Consider the following 20,827-nt stretch of genomic DNA (forward strand, 5'->3'; position numbering starts at 1 on the left):
TTTTGGTGCTAGACCTCATCGGTACTAGCTTGACGAATACATGAAATGCGGGTAATACAGATACAATAAATCGTTAGGCAATTCTAACGATTCTGTTTGATATATCAAGACTGAAAGTCAAACAGAAAAAACTCACCCTGACCTGAAAAAATGGCCAATGCCCAACAAGCACGACGAGTTGTCATCACGGACAAAAATGCTCGTGCATTCGTGGAGAAGATTCTCGTCGCTAATGGCGTTCCTTCAGAGAATGCATTAATCGTTGCAGACTGCCTCGTCCAAGCGGATCTACGGGGTGTCGACTCTCATGGCATTAATCGAATCCCTTCATATATGGCCCGCATCCGGAACGGAGTACTATCAGCCTCAGCAAGCCCGTTGGTGAAACAGGTCACCCCAGCAGTCGTCCAAATCGACGGCCAAAACTCCTTTGGCTTTCTAGGTGCCAAGATAGGAATGGAGAAGTGTATCGAGATGGCCTCAACATTCGGGATCGGAATGGCATCTGTCAAAGGTTCCAACCACTTCGGCATGAGCGCCTGGATAGTGCAACAGGCTGTTGACGCAGGCATGATGAGTCTCGTGTTCACCAATTCTTCGCCTGCCCTTCCTGTTTGGGGCGGGAAAGAGAAGCTGATAGGTGTATCTCCAATCGCTTGTGGTGCCCCAGCAGGAGATATGCCCTTCATTCTGGACATGGCACCCTCAGTCGCAGCTCGAGGGAAGATATATAAAGCGAAAAGAAGAGGAGAGAAGATACCCCTGGACTGGGCGCTAGACGCCCAAGGACGACCTACAGATGACCCAGCGGCGGCCCTTGAAGGTGTCATGCTCCCCATGGGCGGTCCAAAAGGCTCTGCGCTCGCAATAATGATGGACGTCTTCTCGGGAGTGTTCTCTGGTGCGGCTTTTGCAGGACATGTCACCAATCCATACGATCCTTCCAAGCCTGCAGATGTGGGTCACTTCCTCGTTGCAATCAAACCCGATCTATTCATGTCCATGAAGGAGTTTGAAGACAGGATGCAATACTTGTACAAAAGAGTGACAGAGTCTGAAAAGGCGCAAGGGGTCGAGCAAATCTTTTTCCCGGGTGAGATCGAGCAGCGTGTACGGAGAGAACGACTACAATCAGGGATACCATACGCTGAAGCTGAGATTGAAGCATTGAACGATGAAGCTTTGAAGGTGGGAGTAAGTCCTTTGCCGACTTGAAGATCCTACATCTTGTGGTATACAAATTCATAATAGTTGCCTATGTGATGACCTATCATGTGCTATTCGGAATAGTTGCCCCTAGCAGTTGCCGCGGATCCAGCCCATCACTCTCATCATCCACCTCAAAGTCAAACCTAGTTATATCTTCCTTGTAGGGCCACAAGTGCGCACTAGTAACTCTGTATACTTTAGTACAAATACGTTCCCTCAATTCCAGTAGTACTAACTCGTAATGTTCTTTACTTGCTTGATATTCCTCTAAAGCAGTGCGATCCTTATGGTAGCTGACGAGCGCATAGTGATATCCCTTGCTCCGCTCAATGGGATTCGTGATCGAGGGACCTCCAACTGTAAGGCGTCCATTGAGCACACATGGGAGCCGTTTCAGCGTTTTAAGTTCTGACACACACTTCTCACGAATCTGTATGGAGACATCGGCGCGGAACTTGAAAAGCACTGCAGGTTTTGTTTAGAATGATGCATCAGAGATGCTCTAACACTTACCAATGTGTATAACAGTCATGTTGCGTGAGTCTCTAGAAAATTGATCGGAGAATAGGGTGCCCCTTCGAGATTGGTGCCCAAGTATGAGAGGGGTTTGTCTAGGGTGTATATCTCCATCCTTGTACTATTACCTAACTAGGTTAGATCTAGCTCTTCGGACAAGTCCTAGCGTTGTACGGAGTTTGCCCGTGGACATTCATATCCATCATCATCATCACACAACACTGACCACGCATTCCTCTAACAGAACAGTGCGAGCGACATCGGACAATTGGAGCTGAATCTTCAGTCTCTTAGATGACGCGTCTGGAACACAAATCTCAAAGAAACGTGGTGAATATCATCTCTCAGATGCAAGCACCACTTTCTTCGTTTCATCACATAGCTCTGAGGCATTTATAAAAAGTCTCACGTCGATTAAACATCATATTTTGCCAAGAACAGAGCGGTGCTTATCCGACTAATGAGATGCAAAGCCCACCAGCCCAGGTTCGAAAGAAGACGGCCCGCATCCGCCTGTCATGTCTTCGGTGTCAAAAACGCAAGATACGGGTATGCTCCGAGCTGGGATCATGACAATGAGCGACTAACCTTCTGCAGTGCGACGGCATGCTTCCTGCCTGTGGATCCTGCGCTCGGGTGGGTGCGAGCTGTGTGGATGGAGATCATCTCCGTGGACGCGATTATCCGCGAGCGTAAGACTGCAACACCCTTGGTCTAGAAGCACTGTGCTGATACTGATACACACAGCTACATTGCTAGTCTCAGGAACAGAGTTGCATGGCTTGAGTCGTTACTGCAATCTAAAGGGATTGACCTGAGTCAGGCCCCGAGAGTCGAGGGTGAGACGGAAGATGAGATCAACTCGTCACAGCAGGCACATTTGCCTTCGGAGCACATATCTCCAGGCTCTGTCGATCATGAAGATCGGTCAGCCATAGTATCAGACAACGATCCAAAATTAGAGCCCCCTAATAAAGCCCAAAGCAACGCTGAAGATCTAACACATCAAATTGGGCTTGTCTCGCTATCCAATGGATCAGATCCTAAATACATAGGACCTTCTAGTGGATTCTTCTTTGCACAGATGATGCTCGCCTCGCTGGGCCATTCTTTCCACAAGAATCGAGTTGATGAAAGTGCTGGCTCTGGCGAATCTCGGGCTGAGGATATGTATGGTGGCAGCTTCGGACTCGACTTACCCGTGCAGCTGCCGCCTAGTATGGCGCAAATTGCCCAAATCTCAAATACATATTTTGAAGTGGTACACATACAATGGCCGTTCCTCCATAGACCAACCTTTGTGGAACGTGCGAATAACGCGCTCTTGGATGAAAGCAAAGATCCCGCTGCTACGTTCGAGACATACATGGTCCTGGCTATATCCTCGCTGATACTCACGAAAAGAATGCGCATAAGCCTACCCACAACAGGGTACTTTCTGAAAGCAATGAAGCTCTTTAACCTCATCAAAGTCGAAGGCTCTATACAGGGTCTTCAATGCTTGCTGTTACTGCAGATATACACCCTGTATAACCCTTCTGCGCAGATGAACAGCTGGTATCTCAATTACCAGTGTATTGCTGCGGCCGTGGATCTCGGTTTGCAAAGAAATATAAAGAATCACGAGACTCTACCACGTCTGGTTACTCAGATGAGGAGAAGGATCTTCTGGTGTGTGTATTGCTTCGATAGGACGCTTGGTACTATGGCCGGACGCCCAATCGGCCTTCGAGACGAAGCTTTTGATGTTCCCGTAAGTGCTGTCTTGCTGTATACTTAGAAGAGACCTCATGTGATATGCTAGCTTCCAGACGATGTTGACGATGAAGAAATGTCAGGAGACTCATCAACAGGAGTTCCAACCGGCGGGCAAACAAGTTCTCACATGTCCACGGCCATTCACCTCTTCAAGCTTGCAAGACTAAACTCAGAGATGAAATATGTGCTTCATAGCATATCAAGAGAGCCAATCGCCTTTGCTCTACCAAACATCCCCGATATACACGCATGGCAGGACTCAATGATACAACGCTTACAACAATGGCGACTCGAGACGCCCGAAATTCCATACACGAAATCACTCTGCGAACTCAACTATCACACCATGATGCAAGTTCTCCTCCGACCAACACCTGCGATTCCACGTCCCAAGCCGGCCGCACTCGAAACCTGTTATGTGAGCGCCGTATCCGCGATCCGCTTGCTGAATTCCCAATACCGCAATGACTCCATCATATATCAATCCTCAACGCTCCATTCAATCGTCCTTTCTACCCTCACTATGTTCTATTGTATCTGGGGCGTACCGAGCATTGCGGATACCATCAAGGTCGACTCCGTAATGACAGACGTCCGTTCGGCAAGCAATATGCTTGCCGCTGCAGGCGAGCATTGGCCCGGCGCAAAGCGCAGCAGCGCCTTTCTCGATGAGCTTGGCAGCATCATAGTACGCCGTCTCGTGGATGGGAAATCCAAGACAAATGCATCAACTTTGGACTCTTCGGCACCACAGCTATCGCCTGCGGGATCGGGTACATCCAGCGATACGTTTGGTACCCTGGGACAACCAGCAGTCAGTGCTCCCGATCCAGACCAGGGCCAGCCGCCCTTCGAAGGAGATCTGGGTCTATACGGACAGGAGTGGCAAGCTCCCTCGATGCTATACGATTGTGATGCGTCGATGGCCGGGTTTGGGGACCAGCTTGACTTCAGCTCTATGTTTGAAGGCCAAGGCTTATCGAATTCCTCTTTCGACAATCTCATGGAGGGCATGTTTGACTCTGACTGGATGTCCATGGCTACGAACTCTTATAATGGCTTGTGAGGCCTTTCGAAGACGTGAGAACGATCATCATCCTGCAAGCATATTTTTCATGATATAAGGCATCAGTCTGTCAGTAATACAAGCTACGCTATGATAGAGAGGCCCATGTCCCCAATTCCTATCTCACGCAAGAGTCTCACGCTGATAGATTCGTACAACCACGTACAAAGAAGTGCAGCTAATACTAAAGCTCAAACTCAGGAGTGCGGGGTTGTTTCTGTCCTCCCGGATCGAGACAGACCCATCCCCATGGCTTCAACTTCCTCACATCGGCCATTCACACGAATCGCAGCTAAGAGCCATTAAAAATATCTACCACCACACTCTAAACAACACAAATTCTACTAAACACACTCCACGATGCCCCATCCCGTCTCTCACAATCCCCCCTCACACAACACATACCACGTCAACGACGGCCCCCTCCAACCACACCAAACCGGCATCCTCAGACCAAGCCGCCCGGACCTCCCTCTCGATGAACTCCGCCGCCGCTATCAAGAAGACGGCTACCTCTTCCTCAAAGGCCTCCTCCACCGCACCGACATCCTCCAAGCCCGCGCAGCATACTTCACCCACCTCGCCCCCAGCAACATCCTCAAGCCCGGCACCAACGCAGTAGAAGGCATCTTCAACACCTCCAACCACGCCGCACACTTCCCCGGTATAGGCGCCGGATCCACCGACGAAAACGGCCGACCAGGCGGTGCAGATGCCGCCAGATTCGTCGATCTAGCGCTTGCCGCGCACACGCAAGGCTGGTACAAGGACGTGTTATGCAAGAACGCTGATCTGCACGGGTTTGTGGCGAAATTCACGGGCTGGGGCGGCGATATGCGGACGCTGAGGCGGACGCTGTTGCGGAATGGGACGCCGGGGAATAGGGCTATTGGGGTGCATTATGATCAGATATTCCTGAGGCAGGGTGAGGATACGAGTGTTACGGCGTGGGTGCCTATGGGGGATATCTCGATGCAGGGGGGTGGTTTGATTTATCTTGAGCGAGGTTGGTGGTTTGTTCTTGATAGTGGCGGCGGACGTTCACTGATACCATTTGTTACAGGGCATATACTTGGGCGGGAGATAGAGTACGACTTCACGGCCAAGGCTAAGGCCGCAGGAATGACGGATGAGGAAGCGCGTTCTGCATTCAATGCGAACATGATGCACGGCGGTCTGCTCGCTGATGGACCTGCAGAGTTTGGTAGAAAGCATGACAGGCGCTGGTTGTTGACTGAGTATGAGGCTGGCGACGTGGTGCTTCATACGCCGTATACTGTGCGTGCTGCTTCTCTGTTTCACGAACTGGAATCTAACACGTCTAGATTCATGCGTCGACCATCAATTGTGATCCCGATAACATCATACGGCTCGGTACAGATCTACGGTTTGTGGACTCCTCACGGCCGTGGGACATGCGTTGGTCTAACGACTACGCGTTTGGAGACGGTGTTTGATAATCGTCTGCAAGGATTTTCATCGTCTGTATGAGGCCTGTCCCCGTAGAAAATATGAATACAACCTAACCCAAGTGATGTGATACGTTCAGTCCGGTGGTTTCTGGTCCGCCCAGCTTGGCGCGACATTCTGACACACATCGACCCATTCCAGCCACCTCTGAACACTCTCAGGATCACCCTGTGCTCGCATACTCTCCATACCTTCCATGGTCCAGAACATGGTCCATTGGCCACCCGGCAGCTTCCAGCTTCCAGCACTGCGCTCCCTGTACCATTTATTGACCGGGTTGTTGGTACGACTCCGCCAGACACAGCCGTTCGGAAAGCAAGTCCGAAGCAGAGCTTTGAAGACAATGTCTGCTACTCCACCTGTGCCTTGCGCTTTCCGAAGCACAGCAAATTTATCGAGATATGGCACAGGCGGAGCATTTGGATAGTTGGGAGGTGTTTCCCAGGTGCAGATGGCACCTCCCGCGTACTCACCAGCAATAATGATGCCGGCAATCCGGTTCTGGATGCGTGCAAGGTAGTGTCGGACGTCAAGCGTGCGGCCGAAGGAGTCCTCAATGAGATAAAGAAGGCGTGGAAAGTCAATCCTCGCGTCGTTGAGGGAGAGATTCGTACCTTTGGGACCAGGTACACTCCACGCATCACGGCGAGGGTCGGGGATCATAGTCACCGGAATCCCACGTTTGACAAAGGTCGGATGATTCGAAAGTCCATCTGAAGCTGTTCCAGGGTCCGTTGAGTGGACATGGAATCGAGACAGCGGTAACGAAGACGAGATCATCGGCTTGTCTGTGAGTAGATTGTGAATCAGGGGGTTCTTAGAACGGCGCGTTCGGACTCCCGTTGCAGGTGTGGGGGCGATGTTCGGTAGATGCGCAGAGATCGCTGCCGCGCTCGGGGTGATGATCAGACCTGACGATCCCGGAGGTAGTAATTTCAAAGACCGCTGGAACAAGTCAAGGTTCTTGATATGTCGGGGTGACAACAATACTTCAGTCTCAATTGCATCTCTGCCCGATGATTGCGACACATGCAGTGGAGAAATCTCCTGCTCCACAAATTGTGAAAAGGGATTGCTGGTTCCGAGTATAGACGCCTTATTTGAGTTAGTGGTCGTAGTCACACTGGTGTCGCCTGTACAAGAGCGCTGCAATTCGCTCCTAATATCTTCATACTCTTCTTCCATATTGATAAAGACATGCGCTTTATCTGGTCTCTCTTCCGAAGGGATGCCCCCAAGAGGATCCAACAGGATAATGCGATCTATAGACGTATTCTTTCGCTTCACGTTGCTGTCGTCAGCTTTGGCCTGATCGTATTCAGTCGGTTGTTTGATCCCAGCCAGCTCTCTAGTGAGCGCCAGCATGATATCATCTGCTTGTACGCGCCGATTGTTCTGGAGATGCACTTCCGACGCCACTGGTGGCAGTACTGGGATAATTCCAGCATCCAAGAGGGGTATCAGAAGTTTATTATTAGTGACCTCAACCCCACCCCTAACACGAATTGCAGTAGGAACCTCGGGTTCGTATTCCGAGAATCCGAGCGCATCTGATATCTTCAGTACACCATGCGCATTATGCGCTGCGATTGCCTCAACGACGCGATCTGTGTGTTCGTGGACTTTCTGCTCCCACTCTTTCGATATCGCACCGCAGTGCTCGGATCCTCTCTCAGTATCACAGTCGACAACAACGACCAGATTCAAACCTAGTCGCACCAACTGGCTCAACGTCAGGCCGATCCCATCCAATATATCGTCGTCGAGGATTTGTGGTTGTCTGAGCTTCACCAGCGCAACATGGATAGTGTCCGGACCATCAGTGGTTGCGACTACGGTTTGCTCTAGAAGAGGTGCATAGCTGAACACTGGGCTCTCCCCGATCGCTCTTGTAGGTGTATATAGATTCCCCAGATTGACGCCCGTCTTATGAAGCCACCAACTGTCAACCTTGCCTGGCTCCGCAGGATTAGGCTTGAGTGTAAGCCCATCTTTCTGCGGCAGGTCAAAGTGCGAGAGGTATGCTTTCGCATCCCGCTTCGTCGGTGCGTTCTTCAGCAACGACAATAGGAATTCGCGCTCAGCTTTGCGAGTTTTTGCATTTTCGGCCTTGAGATCGCGGGGAGGAAGGTCGAGGAACTGTGCGGTCGTGCTGAAGCGAGCACTGGTATGGTTCGATCGCCTATGGCATGCAGAGGTGAGTCTGTTATAATCCTGCGCTGTGTCAGTGGACTGCGATCTCGAGTTCAAGGCGGTGAGCCTGACTCACCTTCGAGCTCGCTCGAGCGAGGCCCCTCGATGGGGGAACTGGGAGGATGTTCATGCTTCATAGTAGGTTCTTTTTGGGGGGTGAAGACTTCAATTGAGCATTGTCAGGCCACGAGAGAAGAAGAAAAAGAAGTTGTGACGCCGCGCGGGGAGAGTCATGACTCGTGGAGGGTATAAGTATTCATGGGTTTCAAGCGTCTGTTATGAATGATTACACAAGCACATGCATATATGCATATGCACAACTGAATGCACATGCACATGCACATTTATGCATATGCGCTTCGAGGCGGTGGACAAACAAACCGACATTTGTGCCAAATCTTCCAAGTCTCCACACGTGATTCGTCATTCGGGTGCGTGGTTTAGATTAGCGGGACTACGCTAGCCGGAGATCCGAGCGATATCCTATCGATAAGCTTATCCGGCAATCGATTCGGATAACGGCCTGTGTATATCTTAGTATCAAACGTCATCCTGAGCCGCCGGTGCTCTTCGCATGAATGGATGCATATAGAAGATCGGATATACGGCTGTAAATGTAAACATAGGGATACTGTATACATCCTTTGACAATCCTCTCAGCAATACTATCCATCACCCACATCCAACATGACACAACTTTCGTGGATCGGTTTGGGGAATATGGGAAGGGTCAGTAACATACACTACACTAGCACGTCCACGTACTGCACACATTTGTTGACGCAGGTGCTAGGGCATGGTCAAGAACCTAGTAGAAAAGGGAAACTTGGACAAGCCAATCATCATCTACAACCGTACCAAAAAACGAGCCGACGACCTTGCAGCTAAGTTAGATCAAAAGGTTGTGGTTGCAAGTACGGTTGAAGAGGCTGTCCAGTCTTCCGATGTCATCTTCACCTGTGTGGGAGATGACGCGGCAATCAATGACACCATCGATACTGCCCTGAAACAGAACGTCAAGGGCAAGCTGTTTGTCGATTGTTCTACAGTGCATCCAGACACCACAGATGCCTTGGGCAAGAGGATTACTGAGGCAGGAGCCGAATTTGTGGCCTCCCCTGGTACGCTGCCAATTGTACAACTCATAGAAGCCGTATTGAATCAATCCAAGTGTTTGGCGCGCCCGCAATGGCAGACAACGGACAACTTGTCTGCGTACTAGCAGGCCCAAAGTCATCCATCGAACGGATGAAGCCATATACCGAAAACGTAATTGCGCGTGCAAACATTGAATTCCCAGATCAGAGATATGGACATGCCACTCTGCTGAAAGTCATCGGCAATACATTCATAGTGAACATGGTCGAAACGCTTGCTGAAGGACACACCGTAGCGGAGAAATCGGGACTGGGCTCTGCGAACCTGCACAAGTTCATTGAGACCATGTTCCCCGGTCCTTATGTCGCTTACAGTAATCGCATGCAGCAGGGCGATTATTACAAGCGCGAAGAGGTGAGATATATATGTGGTCCATCTGGTAGATACTAACTTGACTGTAGCCATTGTTTGCTGTCGATCTGGCAAGGAAAGACGTCGGTCATGCTCTGAACCTAGCAAAGGAGTCAGGGGCAAAGATGCGAAATCTTGAAGCTATTGAGCAGCATCTAGTCGACGTCAAAGAGCATCAAGGAGAGAAGGGTGACATCGCCGGTATATATGGCGCTGTCCGAAAAGAGTCCGGTCTCAATTTTGAGGTCTAGTCGTACAACGATGGAATCCTGTATAATCAATTCACCACTGATATGAGTGAGAAACTTTGTTCTGTGTGACATCAATTGGACTATTATATCCTGATCTATGTATCATTAACTGTTCCAATTTTATTAGTCGTCGTATTGCGCAGTCTTCTCATCTGAAAATATATCAGATTCCAAAAATAATATACATATGTTTCTAAAACCCGAATAACTTATATAGGCAGCATGTCATTTAGCTACAAAAGAATCGATTTGTCCTACGACGAGAGGAAGTCAGAGGAGAAATGTCGATCTATCATTCTATTCTCTCAAAGAAATCAGTCATAACTCTCTGACTCGAAGCCTGAAAACTTATTAGAGACTACAAGCTATACTCACCACCACAACAGATATACCTAGTCATACAAAGAACAGTACCACACGGTTCTTCCCTCGCAAATCTACAGATCCACTCAGAATTCTCTGCACATGTAGATTGGTAGGTTTCGAGAACGATGACGGGGCTCAAAAGCGATATATACATTCTTAGAGTAAGTCATAGACAGAATGGTCTACAGGCCAACGCCTTCAAGATGAACAACGTTGACACTATTGCTTGATATAGAAATGCCCCTCCGTCTCCTCCAAGACCTCCACCAAATCACCAGCACTAACCCACCCGCTCAGCCCCTGCTCCTCTTCCTCTTCCTCTCCCTCCTCACCCACACCCAAGCCCGCATCCCACATCGGGACAGACTGCATGCCCAGACACGGATACGGCTGAGCGCCCTCATCAATACGCCTATATTTAGTCATAGAAACATACGGCTCGTTCGGCGAGCGATCGCCAGTTGCAGGATCGATGTTGGGAAGTTTACAACGGGCCGTGCGGCAGGAGAGATGGTATTCGTTGAAACGGGGGATTGGATCGAGCTCTTTGCCAATGTCGGAGATTGTTTTTCCTGAGCCGATGCGGATGCGTGCCCATTTGTCCTCGGCGAATGGTGTGGTGCCGGATACTGAGATTGTTGTTAGTAGGTTGATTTTGGGTGTTTTGAGGGAGTGTGTCTGATAATTCATACCAATGATGTTGGCGCGGAATCGCCGAGAGTCCAGTTGTCTGGCTTCTTTTTCTGGGAGCTTTGCTTCGACTTCACGGACGCTGGATAGGCCGATGATGTGTAAGGGGTACTATTTGCATTAATATCTGGTCACGGTGCAATATGGACTTGACTAACCGCGTCCTGCATCGCAACAATGGGCTGGTGGTCAACGTCCGCTTTTACTGGGGCATTCCGAAAGACTTCTCTGTAGTTGCGGGTGTCTATACGAAAAAGTGTAAAGGGGTTGCGAACACCGAGAAAGTATTTGAGTTGCGCCAGGCTCGTCTCTGGTATCTCAGGGCCAACATTCAGGAAGGAGTGGTATTCCTTCCAAATCTGCATTTTCTCGGCCGTGTAATTCTTCTCCTGAATCCGATCCGGAGTAGGGTCGTACGGCAGTGTAAAAGACGACTCTGGCTCGGCCTTCAGATCGAAAGCTAACAGCTTGGCCGACAGAATCGAAGCCAGATTCTTGAGTCCTTGGAAGCTCAAAAGACTCCAATCTGGCGAGAATGGAAACGAAACTACCACGGCTCCCTTGCTCCGGACATATGGTAGGTTAGGATGGTAGCCGTCAATATCCGGCTCTGGGATCCAGATCTCTGTCCTCACTTTCGCCAGTAGAGGAAACTCTCTTTGGGTGATGAACTTCCATTTGTGCTCAACCTCATCCTTGCCATCCGCATTCTTCTGGGGCTGGGAACTAACAAGCTGTGCAAAGGTGAATTGACGATCATATCTCAGCCCGGTCCGAACGACTTCAGCTTTGGCCAGTTCGACCGGTGCACAGCTTTTGACCGGATAGATAAGAAGCGCTTTCACGGTCAAAGAAGCCTGCTTCCGCGCCGCTTTAAACTGATCGTCCAGATTTGACTTCCAGTACAGCCCCAGCTTGCGACATCCCGCAGGTGGATATAGGCCGACAGGAACAGAAGAATCCAGCCAGTTCAGAAACAGTATGGCCGAAGTTGGGATGGTGAGAACGAGCGCGAAAGTAATGAAAGCAGAAACATAATCCTCAAAGCTCAGGCTTGCGGCTACGCTGATGAGTTTCTTGTAATCCCATTGAGTGGCACGCAGCGCGATGTCCATGTTCGACTGGCAATGCCCTCTACGTTAATTTCCACACGATAATTACAACGACATGTGAGATATGCGAAGGGCGACAGGCCTTCTGATATCAAATTTGCAGGACATCGAATACGGCAGGTAGGAACTATTTATGGACTAGTGTGGCGCTCGGCCGCACCAGCCACAGTTCATGATTTGACGTAATCCGTCTGGATCCTCGATCTTATTGTCGGTCGTTTTCTGTTTGAAATCCGAGTCCTTCGTTCTCGCAGCATTATTCTTAGTGTACAGTGTACAGTGTACAGTCGTCTGTCTTCAAACTTTATCCTCTTCCAACAACTCAAGGATCAGTCTCCCCTGTACCTGCGCCAGAACACGAGATAGAGACAGACTTCGAAGATGGCGAAGGACAACGAGACTGACATACCCCATGAACGTACTGAACCCAGACCCGACTTCTCCAAACCGCTGCCTGCGAAGAAGTTACCAAAAGCACTACAAGATACTCTAGATGACGACGAGAAGCTCTGGGAGGCTCTATACGAGGGACAGTAAGTGCCCAGCTACGTCATACAACGCAGTCTACTCCATCGTCCAAGTCGCCAGGCCCCTCCCTACATGCGAAGTTAAACATACTTATTCACTATTCAGCGCCCCTGAATCTACAGATAGCAACGTCCGATACGCCGCCTACGCAACGCGCATCCGCACCATCCTCCTCTCCGCCCACCGCTACGTCGCATACACGTCCGACATAGGCGAGTCCTTCCGACCTGTCGCACATCCATACCTAGTCAGGGGCGCCTACGGCATATCATGGGCCTACATCCTCGGCGACGTGTCCAACGAGGGCTACAAGGCGTACCTACGCAACCAGCGCACACTACACCCTGAGAAGTACCTCGAGAAGAACGTCACCGGCAGCGATAAGCTCAACCCGGGCCAGGCACTGGTGAAGAAACTTGGGCCTGGAATTACAGAGGGCGATCGTGTAGCACAGGGCAGTTTGGAGGGAGGGCGCGTGCCAGCGATTGAGGACTACCGTGCGGTAATGGCGCAGAGAGCTGCGTTTCAGAGTATTGCCAGTATGGGCCTGCCGGCGTTTACGATACATAGTATTGTGAGATACTCAGGACGTGCCTTGAAAGATGCGAAGAATAAGATGATCAGGACGTGGGGCCCGATCGGGGTAAGTGGTAGGATGGGTTATGCCGAGCAACACATGCTAACTCTGATATAGCTGGGTCTAATTGCCGTGCCTTTTCTTCCGTACATGTTCGACGAGCCAGTGGAGAAGGCCGTCGAATGGACATTCCACAAGGCGTTCGAGACTATTGGAGGGCCAGAGGCGGTGATGGGCCAGCCAGTGACGGGACGACAACATAAAGGACAGAAAGAGTCCGAAGCAGGGGCCGCAAAAGAGAAAGAGTTATAGATGTTGGCATAGACGACATTTTTGACGGTATATATCCCACTCCGCGCCACTACATACACCCGCTCGCCATTCATACCACAAGATACACCTAGGCATACACATAGCACCACCTCCCTGTATATAATAACACAAACTCTCAATTCTGGAGATACCTCATATACCATCCAACAACACAAGTTACTGTACATCGTAAATTCAATCATCACGAATTCCTCACTAGGCCATCCATGTTAAACCCCTGTTCCATCCCAGCTATCGGACTAACAACAGGACTCACATCCCCTCGACTCCTTCCCTTCCCTCCTCCACCCTCCCCCTGCCGCCCTCTCCTCGCCCCAACCTCTCTCTCGTCCTCCACCACCGTCTCCGCCAAACTACTCACATCACTCATCCGCCTCGCCAGAGACCCCTCTCTATTCCGCCCATCATGATCCTCCAGCAGCGACGAGCTATACGCACTCGTCGGACTATCCAGCTCATCCCGTGTAAACGTACGGCTAGCTCCGACTTCATACGCAGGAAGATGCGTAGCCGCCATCTGCCCGATCGCCGTCTGCCCGCCGCCACCATACGTGGCGTCTTCAGCATATATATGCTGGGTACTCGCAGCCGTGCTCTCGTGCTGTGGTGAGAGACTGCGGCGGTATTCGTGTCCTGGATCGTATGGGTGTCCGGAGACGTAGGTTCCAGCTTCGTCGGTGTCGGAGGCAGAGGTAGAGGCGGGTTTCGGGGGGACTGTGAGGCGTTGGCGGTGGTGGCGGCGGTGGCGGCGAAGGAAGAAGAGGGCGGCTGTGAGAGCGAGGATGAGGGCTACGAGGACCCCGAGGACGATGCCTGCGATGGCGCCTGTGGAGAGGCGCGAGGGCGATGAATCGGCGTGGGCGGTTGCGGTGGTGGTAGTGGTTGGGATTGGTGAGTTGGTGGGCGAGGCTGTGAGGGTTGGAGCGGGGGCCAAAGTGGTTTGGAAGAGGGCGGTGATTTCGGCGGGGATGGATGGGTTCGGGGTGCTGTTGGGTGTGAGTTGATGCTTGGGTTAGGAATGGCAGATAGGGTGGACGTACCTGGCTCCTGGATCGGAGAAGGGAGGATTGTTTTGTGTGAGGTCCCACTCGTCGACGAGCTGGAATGTAGAGAAGTCTATTACTGAGGTATCGCCTGGAGCCCCGGAGGTTTGTCTTTTGCATGACCCCGTGGTCTCGGGAGTGCTTGAGCCTCCTAGAGCAATACCAAAGCTGTCGCCATGTTTCAGGCAGACATGGTTGTATCTCTGGTGGCGCTTCTCAAATTCACCAAGCGCATTGTCGTCGAGAGCATTGCTGTGGCGTATCTTGGTCCAAGTGAACGCCGGAACGCTCAGACTCCCTATCTGGTTCAGGAACGCTCACTTGTTTTCTGAAGTAGAATGACTTACACACGTCACCGTATATGATTGGCTGCCCAGTGGCATCCGCCGTTCTACCGCCGTGAATGACAATGGAGAATGATTTGCCGTCTTGCGATGGCACCACCCATCCGCAGAACTTTGACCTAGCTCCGGGCACCTTGGACGCATCAGGCGTCGTCAAAACCACTTTAGTCCATTTCCCAGCTTCAATATCGAGAAAGTCGATGTCAGTGAGCGGGAGATCGACTGGGCCAGTGCTACCAGGTTCCCACTGCGTCAATCAGTATTCAACTTCATGAAAGACATGATCGCCTTACATGTTGACCTCCTAGTACGACGAGAGCCCCTGATTTGCCAATCGGCAAAAAGAATACCGCTTCATCTTCTCTAGCAAGTTGATTCGGACCAGACGGCGGTGGATTTAAAGTTCGTATCTTCGGCTCGTTCGCAGATGTGTCGAATACAGTAATCGTCGTACTGCCGGCATCCAGTTTCGCAGCAATGGAACGCCCATACGAAGGGTCACTGGTCATTGAGCCCGTTGGGATGTCAACTTGATCAAGCTGCACTGTCTGCCAGCCATTGTCTTTGGAGGTGTCATACTCGATCACGTTGCCAGATTGCCCAAAAGCGTAGACTGAAGTGCGATCGTACCAGAAGCCATCCAGTTTCGCGTCGAAGTTGCTGTTCGGGATATTCTCTGTCGATTCAATACTCAGCTCGGGCAGGCTGGCCGATACTGAATGTAAGCCGGGCTCTCCTGCTGCTTCCCCGGATCCCTCGACGGGCAAAGTAGCAAAAATGATATTGTCTCCAATCAATGCAGCTATTGATGTCTCTTTAGCACGCAGCAAGTAGAATGTTGAACGTTCTTACCTTTGACCTCTACTTGGGCGCAAGGATCACTGTTACTTGTTTCCGGCTGGTTCTGGTTCTGATCCGACTCATCTCTGGCTCCATTCAATGAACTCGCAACATCATTCAAAACCGGCATCTTCAAAGCACAACGACACAACTAAACAACCCCGAAAAGCAAGACAGAAAAATAATTGTCTCGACTTCCCATAAAGAAGGCAGGCATGCGGCTTACATGGAGCGAAACGAACGGACCTCTTTAGCGCAGCTCCGCCTCGTATGCGGCACAGATGCACGGAAGGTATACATACCTGGTACAAGGCGGGCGCGCGCGCCTGACGAGGACCATGTAAACGACGAGTGGAATGTGTTGGCTTTGAGGCATGCGTGGGTCGCCCCTAGACGTACAGCTTTTAGCGCCAAGGAGCATAATGTGAGACAGATGTTATGCACGTACTGCACAGCCTTGTCCGGGTCGGGAAAGCTGCAGGGCACTCACTCTGTGGGGACGTTTGTTTTGCTCAATGCGTTTGAAGAATAGCTCTATGGCCTGATTCATAGAGGTTTTTGATATGGAAGATCGACAAGATAAAGTCGAGTCGTCTACCTGCATGTTGTGATAGTCGAAACAGGCAAAGGTCATTCATCACTTCGTGAAAAAGGCCATGCACACCGTAAGCAGTCATGCGTTAATCAATAAGGCGGTCTGTATCTGATCCATGTTTGAATGACGGCCTTCTCTTGTCGGCCCCACTATGAATACACCGACATCGATGTAGCCGCTGAAGAGGACCCTACTGTACAAACGCGGCACAGTTGCGCGCGTACTTACAGATATCTACTACCATGGAAGCGCTTAGCGCTACGCTCAGTACTATAGTGGATGATGGCATCAACAGATACACTCTGAAGAAACTGTTCATGGCGGAAACAGGCGAAGAGGCGAGGACTGAGCGAATTCCATTCGATTCACTTGGTCGTGCAGCGGCAATCAATGTTTCTTTTTTTAGCATTGTCCAGGGCTGGGAGGAACGCTAGGCCCAAAGGATGGTAGCACAGACAAGGCCACCAACTGCATATCAATGCTATTAATCAATCTTGACACTTTTACACTTTTACACCACGCGACCTTCGACACGTCCATTCTTGATTAACTTCTCCCTTCATCCTAGCGTATCCTGTATTCGAGAGTCGCGTTTATGGGTTCCTGTGTGCATTCAAACATACCATATACCACAAATAGGAGAACCGGACACACGCATGCAGCGCACAACAATCCCAAGTCATGGCCAGACTTGACGCGCGCGAGATATGAGGGTGGCGTAGCCATATCATTGCCATGCCGGCACAAGTAAGCCGAATATAGCAAACATCGCACCGAAAAATGTGTTGGAAGTTGGTTCTGCCTGATCTGTCCTCAAGGCGTATAACGGGAGAATGGCATCCAAGTATGCACTAAGGCTTCGAATACCATGTCGATTGCTGCAAGATACCTTGCACCACTCGACTCTGACTGGTTATCAGCAGTAAGTGTATCACAAGTCACTGGCCTTGTTTCACTTCAAAGTCTTCCGAAATGGTGTCGTAACCAAACACAAACATTCATGTTTGTTCGACTTAGAAGAAGGGCATCACAGCCTCATTTCGCAACCACTCCTTCCAATCAGAATGTTGTAGCCCCTTGATTCAGTTTCTCGTATGTAGATCTCAAACCCCGGGGCATCATATACCAATCGCAGTCGATCATCCAACGTATTGAAGTCCTGTTCGGTTTCGTTTCTCAACATTAAGATGTTGTATCCGATTGCAACATCATGAACTGTGACGAAGTCAAAGTCCGCGCCTGTGTACCGGAATCGAAGGATGTCGCCCGTTACGGTGAGTATCATATCCATACCTGCCGTGCGTATACGTTCGGCCTGGCTTGGTGAAATCCCCAATAGCTCGTTGGCTCGTTCCCTGGTGGATCGTTTCTCTGCTGCTGCATGGTTTTGGAGAGATGTACTCGAGCTGGCCAATCCATCTGCCTTGCCGTCAGTAAGGATTTCCTTTGCTGTGTTTCCTCACGCGATCTCATCACCAATCGGCCCTCTCTCTTACTCTTGGTAGCCTTCTTACGTTCATTAGGGATACGAGTATCCGCAGGTAGATTACGGCCGGTCGTAGAACCATTGAAGTTGTAGGGTTTTCCTTGCTGTGTTTCAAAACGAAGCCATGCGCTCGGACGTACCGCCGTACTTGTACTACTCCCTTCAATAGTGCGGACTTCAGCCTCATCTCCAAAATCGCTCTTGACATTCTCCACAGGCTCTTTCCCTTGGCCTGATGTGGCTTTCGATAAGGAGCTGTGTGAAGTAGGGTCGCGCTGTGGAATGGTATATACAGGGACTGCAGGGACAACTACAACGTTAGCAGCGGACCGGATACAGTCTCAAAAACATACTGAGCTTGACAGCTCCACTGTCAATGAGACTTTTTATTGCGCCCTTGATAACATCCGACGTAACATCTGCCGGTTGCCGGTCTGAAGGATGAGGGAACATAAAGCGCAATTGTCGAGGTCCTACTGGTGGGGTCCCAGGAACGACTCTCAGGAGGCCCGAAACCCTTCTATGGAGGCTATCTTGAGTTAATGGCTCTGTCCAATCGGCAAATTTGAGATATCCAACTGCGGCGACTATTGTAACTTCTTCGTAGCCTTTATATTGTCAGCAAATTCTTCGCTTATCGACCAAAATTCAGGGTACACTGACTCGCATCCCAGGGACGGTTGAAGTCACTTCTCCCGCTGAGATACTCTTGCACAGCATATGACATGAGGTCAACAACTTTGCATTCGGCCTAAGGTCGATGGGACCCTCTGAAACATAGAAAAAAATTATGTATGGAATGTTGTTGGAAGCATGCCAACAATGAGATACACCGTGAAAGAGCTGAGAATGTAGGCTACTAGTCCATGTGGTGGTAGAAAGGCACCATCAATGCTAGAAAACTCTGCTGATCTAATTTTTGCTTTGGTCGCCCCTTCTCGTTGTTGATATCGCCCAAAGTGCCTTCATGGGTAATCTGAACTACATTTGAGGACTGTACCTGAGAAGAGCACGCCTGCATGTTTCAAGAGAAAAGCACGTGGCTAGATGATTCTTGAGGCAAGAGTTACCAGGCGAAGATAGACTCGTAAAGAAAAAGCTTCCATGTCCCGTTGCTTACACTAGCTACTAGCTACTCAACGCATATATCCATCAGCATTTCTAGAAGTCGCTCACTGAGCGAGATATTTACCAACACCATGCCTGCCCTTCGATAACTTGTGTTCAAATCATTCCATTGTGATGAAACAGTCCTCTTGGGAACTATCTGAATTAATCACTACACTCGACAGTCGTACTTCTACGTTGTAGCCACACCGGGCTGTCGCTGCCAAGGGGCTTGGGCATGATGTCAAAGCCGATTCTAGCCCCCTGGATATCAGCAGGATGCTTGAGAGCTCGCAACTCTCCAAAGAGGCTATTGCGTGTTTCTAACAAGTCCATGACTTGTTTCGTGTTTAGTATATCTTCGCATTGAAACCCAGAATCACCGGGCAACTGCCCTAACGACCGGAGGTACTTCATGACACCCGCAAGAGAGACGTCCACCTGGTACGCACCACCAGTATGTGACTGATGATAGAGCGCTGCCATGATGCCAGTAGCAAGTAGGTAGCCTCCACCATAATCGAGCGGCTGGCTCGAAGTCAAACGAGCCGGCTCGCCATGTCCAGCATGCTGAGCTTCTGACACATTCATACCAGAGCAAGTCTGGACTAGAGAATCGAAGCCTCGTTTATCAGCCCACGGCCCATCTGTTCCATAGGCAGACATGTTGGCAATTACGATTCTTGGGTTCATCGCCAGCAGCTCAGCAGGCGAGAAACCGTAGGAAGATAGGCTTTGTGGGCGATACCCCTGAAGGAATACATCGCACGACGACACAAGGTCACGGAGCGTAGACCGATCGTCTTCGCTGTTTTTGATATCAAGTTGTATAGTACGCTTCCCTCGTGCGAGGTCTCGATCTAGAGCAGGTTGGTCAGGGAGGTTCGGTGATGTCACCCATAATACATCTGCACCGTGGGCCGCAAGAACTCTGCCTGCTAATGGAGCTGCGATAACGCGTGATAGATCAAGGACACGGAGGCCTCGGAGACAGCTCAGATCATCACGAACGAGTCCAGGACAGAGCTCCGCCTCTGTATCACTTATCCGACGCAGGAAAACGGGAAAGTCGCTGACTGCTTTGGCCTGCGGAAGTACGTCCCATTGTGCGTATGTCCTCAAAGCTGCAATTACCGCTTTTCCGTGGTGAGCGGCGGTCTCGAGATCTACCGCGTCCCAATCCTTTGTAGCATTACTGACATCGTTGCGAGAGGCTGTAGCCGCCAATCCCAAGATATCAAGTGCAGCCTGGCGGTGATTCGGAAACGAGTCATGTATGCGCACGTATCCATTCCTACTCGGATGAAGACCCCCAAGCGGACCCCAGCCTGACTCAGGGGGCTTGTCATCAATCGTGTACAGTCGAACGGACTTGTACTCGGCGCATGCGTGCCGCAGATTGACAGTTACATTTGCAACAGCCGTCTTGTCTCGCGTAGCCCGAACGAGTGATGCGGCCAGTGCTGAGAGTGCGATTGTGCTCTGTGCGAGATGCCCTATCTTGAACGAAGACGGCAAGCCGAGACCAGAGCCGGTCAACGACAGCGACGTCAGCGCATCGAGGGGCAGATTCAGGTGCTCCCAGATAGTTTCGATTGTTTGTGCGGGCGTGTACGTGCTCCGGTCGATGAGAACGGTATCGCTCATTATTCTGGGCTTTGCTACTGGTTTCAGTCGGTTCTCTGACTACACATGGATCCAATCCATTCATGGACAAGCATTAGGAGCTAGCTTAGCTAAGCCCTGTGTCATCAAACTCGAACGCCTCCATAATTAGTACTTGGCGGCACAACTCAGACATGTCACCATCCATGGATGAGTAAAATCCTTCTCC

General features: G+C 50.5%; 11 protein-coding genes across 11 annotated transcripts; 5 read left to right on the forward strand and 6 right to left on the reverse strand.

Annotated features, from left to right (window-relative positions):
• Positions 1-65: 65 nt before the first annotated feature.
• On the forward strand, positions 66-1,265 carry EJ05DRAFT_471966 (malate/L-lactate dehydrogenase). The gene has a single exon (XM_033743081.1). The coding sequence runs from the start codon at positions 151-153 to the stop codon at positions 1,213-1,215; it is 1,065 nt and encodes a 354-aa protein (XP_033605466.1). The 5' UTR covers positions 66-150; the 3' UTR covers positions 1,216-1,265.
• Positions 1,266-1,270: 5 nt separating this feature from the next.
• EJ05DRAFT_495858 (stress responsive A/B barrel domain protein) lies at positions 1,271-1,741 on the reverse strand (the record flags this gene model as incomplete). Its single annotated transcript, XM_033746297.1, has 3 exons — positions 1,271-1,397; positions 1,446-1,674; positions 1,723-1,741. The coding sequence occupies 3 exons, from the start codon at positions 1,739-1,741 to the stop codon at positions 1,271-1,273; spliced, it is 375 nt and encodes a 124-aa protein (XP_033605467.1).
• Positions 1,742-1,923: 182 nt separating this feature from the next.
• EJ05DRAFT_23587 (uncharacterized protein) lies at positions 1,924-4,729 on the forward strand. Its single transcript, XM_033740006.1, has 4 exons — positions 1,924-2,274; positions 2,323-2,417; positions 2,485-3,478; positions 3,530-4,729. Exons 1-4 carry the CDS (start codon positions 2,191-2,193, stop codon positions 4,547-4,549), a joined length of 2,193 nt encoding a protein of 730 aa, XP_033605468.1. The 5' UTR covers positions 1,924-2,190; the 3' UTR covers positions 4,550-4,729.
• Positions 4,730-4,909: 180 nt separating this feature from the next.
• Positions 4,910-6,006, forward strand: EJ05DRAFT_495860 (uncharacterized protein; the record flags this gene model as incomplete). The annotated part of the gene is made up of 3 exons (XM_033746298.1): positions 4,910-5,555; positions 5,613-5,827; positions 5,875-6,006. 3 exons carry the CDS (start codon positions 4,910-4,912, stop codon positions 6,004-6,006), a joined length of 993 nt encoding a protein of 330 aa, XP_033605469.1.
• Positions 6,007-6,094: 88 nt separating this feature from the next.
• Positions 6,095-8,342, reverse strand: EJ05DRAFT_495861 (N-acetylglutamate synthase; the record flags this gene model as incomplete). The annotated part of the gene is made up of 2 exons (XM_033746299.1): positions 6,095-8,233; positions 8,289-8,342. The coding sequence occupies 2 exons, from the start codon at positions 8,340-8,342 to the stop codon at positions 6,095-6,097; spliced, it is 2,193 nt and encodes a 730-aa protein (XP_033605470.1).
• Positions 8,343-8,670: 328 nt separating this feature from the next.
• Positions 8,671-10,138, forward strand: EJ05DRAFT_471969 (uncharacterized protein). Its single transcript, XM_033743082.1, has 4 exons — positions 8,671-8,941; positions 9,006-9,333; positions 9,384-9,724; positions 9,772-10,138. Exons 1-4 carry the CDS (start codon positions 8,900-8,902, stop codon positions 9,970-9,972), a joined length of 912 nt encoding a protein of 303 aa, XP_033605471.1. The 5' UTR covers positions 8,671-8,899; the 3' UTR covers positions 9,973-10,138.
• A 117-nt stretch (positions 10,139-10,255) lies between these two features.
• On the reverse strand, positions 10,256-12,232 carry EJ05DRAFT_471970 (uncharacterized protein). The gene is made up of 3 exons (XM_033743083.1): positions 11,187-12,232; positions 11,031-11,139; positions 10,256-10,967 (listed from the first exon to the last, which is right to left on the reverse strand). The coding sequence occupies exons 1-3, from the start codon at positions 12,141-12,143 to the stop codon at positions 10,558-10,560; spliced, it is 1,476 nt and encodes a 491-aa protein (XP_033605472.1). The 5' UTR covers positions 12,144-12,232; the 3' UTR covers positions 10,256-10,557.
• A 122-nt stretch (positions 12,233-12,354) lies between these two features.
• Positions 12,355-13,783, forward strand: EJ05DRAFT_471971 (uncharacterized protein). Its single transcript, XM_033743084.1, has 3 exons — positions 12,355-12,673; positions 12,774-13,311; positions 13,363-13,783. The coding sequence occupies exons 1-3, from the start codon at positions 12,522-12,524 to the stop codon at positions 13,555-13,557; spliced, it is 885 nt and encodes a 294-aa protein (XP_033605473.1). The 5' UTR covers positions 12,355-12,521; the 3' UTR covers positions 13,558-13,783.
• Positions 13,784-13,872: 89 nt separating this feature from the next.
• EJ05DRAFT_23637 (uncharacterized protein) lies at positions 13,873-14,987 on the reverse strand. Its single transcript, XM_033740010.1, has 2 exons — positions 14,619-14,987; positions 13,873-14,564 (listed from the first exon to the last, which is right to left on the reverse strand). Exons 1-2 carry the CDS (start codon positions 14,739-14,741, stop codon positions 14,139-14,141), a joined length of 549 nt encoding a protein of 182 aa, XP_033605474.1. The 5' UTR covers positions 14,742-14,987; the 3' UTR covers positions 13,873-14,138.
• Positions 14,443-16,088, reverse strand: EJ05DRAFT_23657 (uncharacterized protein). Its single transcript, XM_033740014.1, has 4 exons — positions 15,818-16,088; positions 15,259-15,767; positions 14,619-15,212; positions 14,443-14,564 (listed from the first exon to the last, which is right to left on the reverse strand). The coding sequence occupies exons 1-3, from the start codon at positions 15,933-15,935 to the stop codon at positions 14,844-14,846; spliced, it is 996 nt and encodes a 331-aa protein (XP_033605475.1). The 5' UTR covers positions 15,936-16,088; the 3' UTR covers positions 14,443-14,564; positions 14,619-14,843.
• Positions 16,089-17,427: 1,339 nt separating this feature from the next.
• EJ05DRAFT_481876 (uncharacterized protein) lies at positions 17,428-20,640 on the reverse strand (the record flags this gene model as incomplete). Its single annotated transcript, XM_033745119.1, has 4 exons — positions 17,428-17,819; positions 17,897-18,196; positions 18,240-18,494; positions 19,185-20,640. The coding sequence occupies 4 exons, from the start codon at positions 20,638-20,640 to the stop codon at positions 17,428-17,430; spliced, it is 2,403 nt and encodes an 800-aa protein (XP_033605476.1).
• Between the last annotated feature and the right edge of the window lie 187 nt (positions 20,641-20,827).

Source organism: Pseudovirgaria hyperparasitica, assembly GCF_010093815.1.
Source record: "Pseudovirgaria hyperparasitica strain CBS 121739 unplaced genomic scaffold EJ05scaffold_1, whole genome shotgun sequence".
Taxonomy (NCBI): Eukaryota; Fungi; Ascomycota; class Dothideomycetes; order Acrospermales; family Acrospermaceae; genus Pseudovirgaria; species Pseudovirgaria hyperparasitica.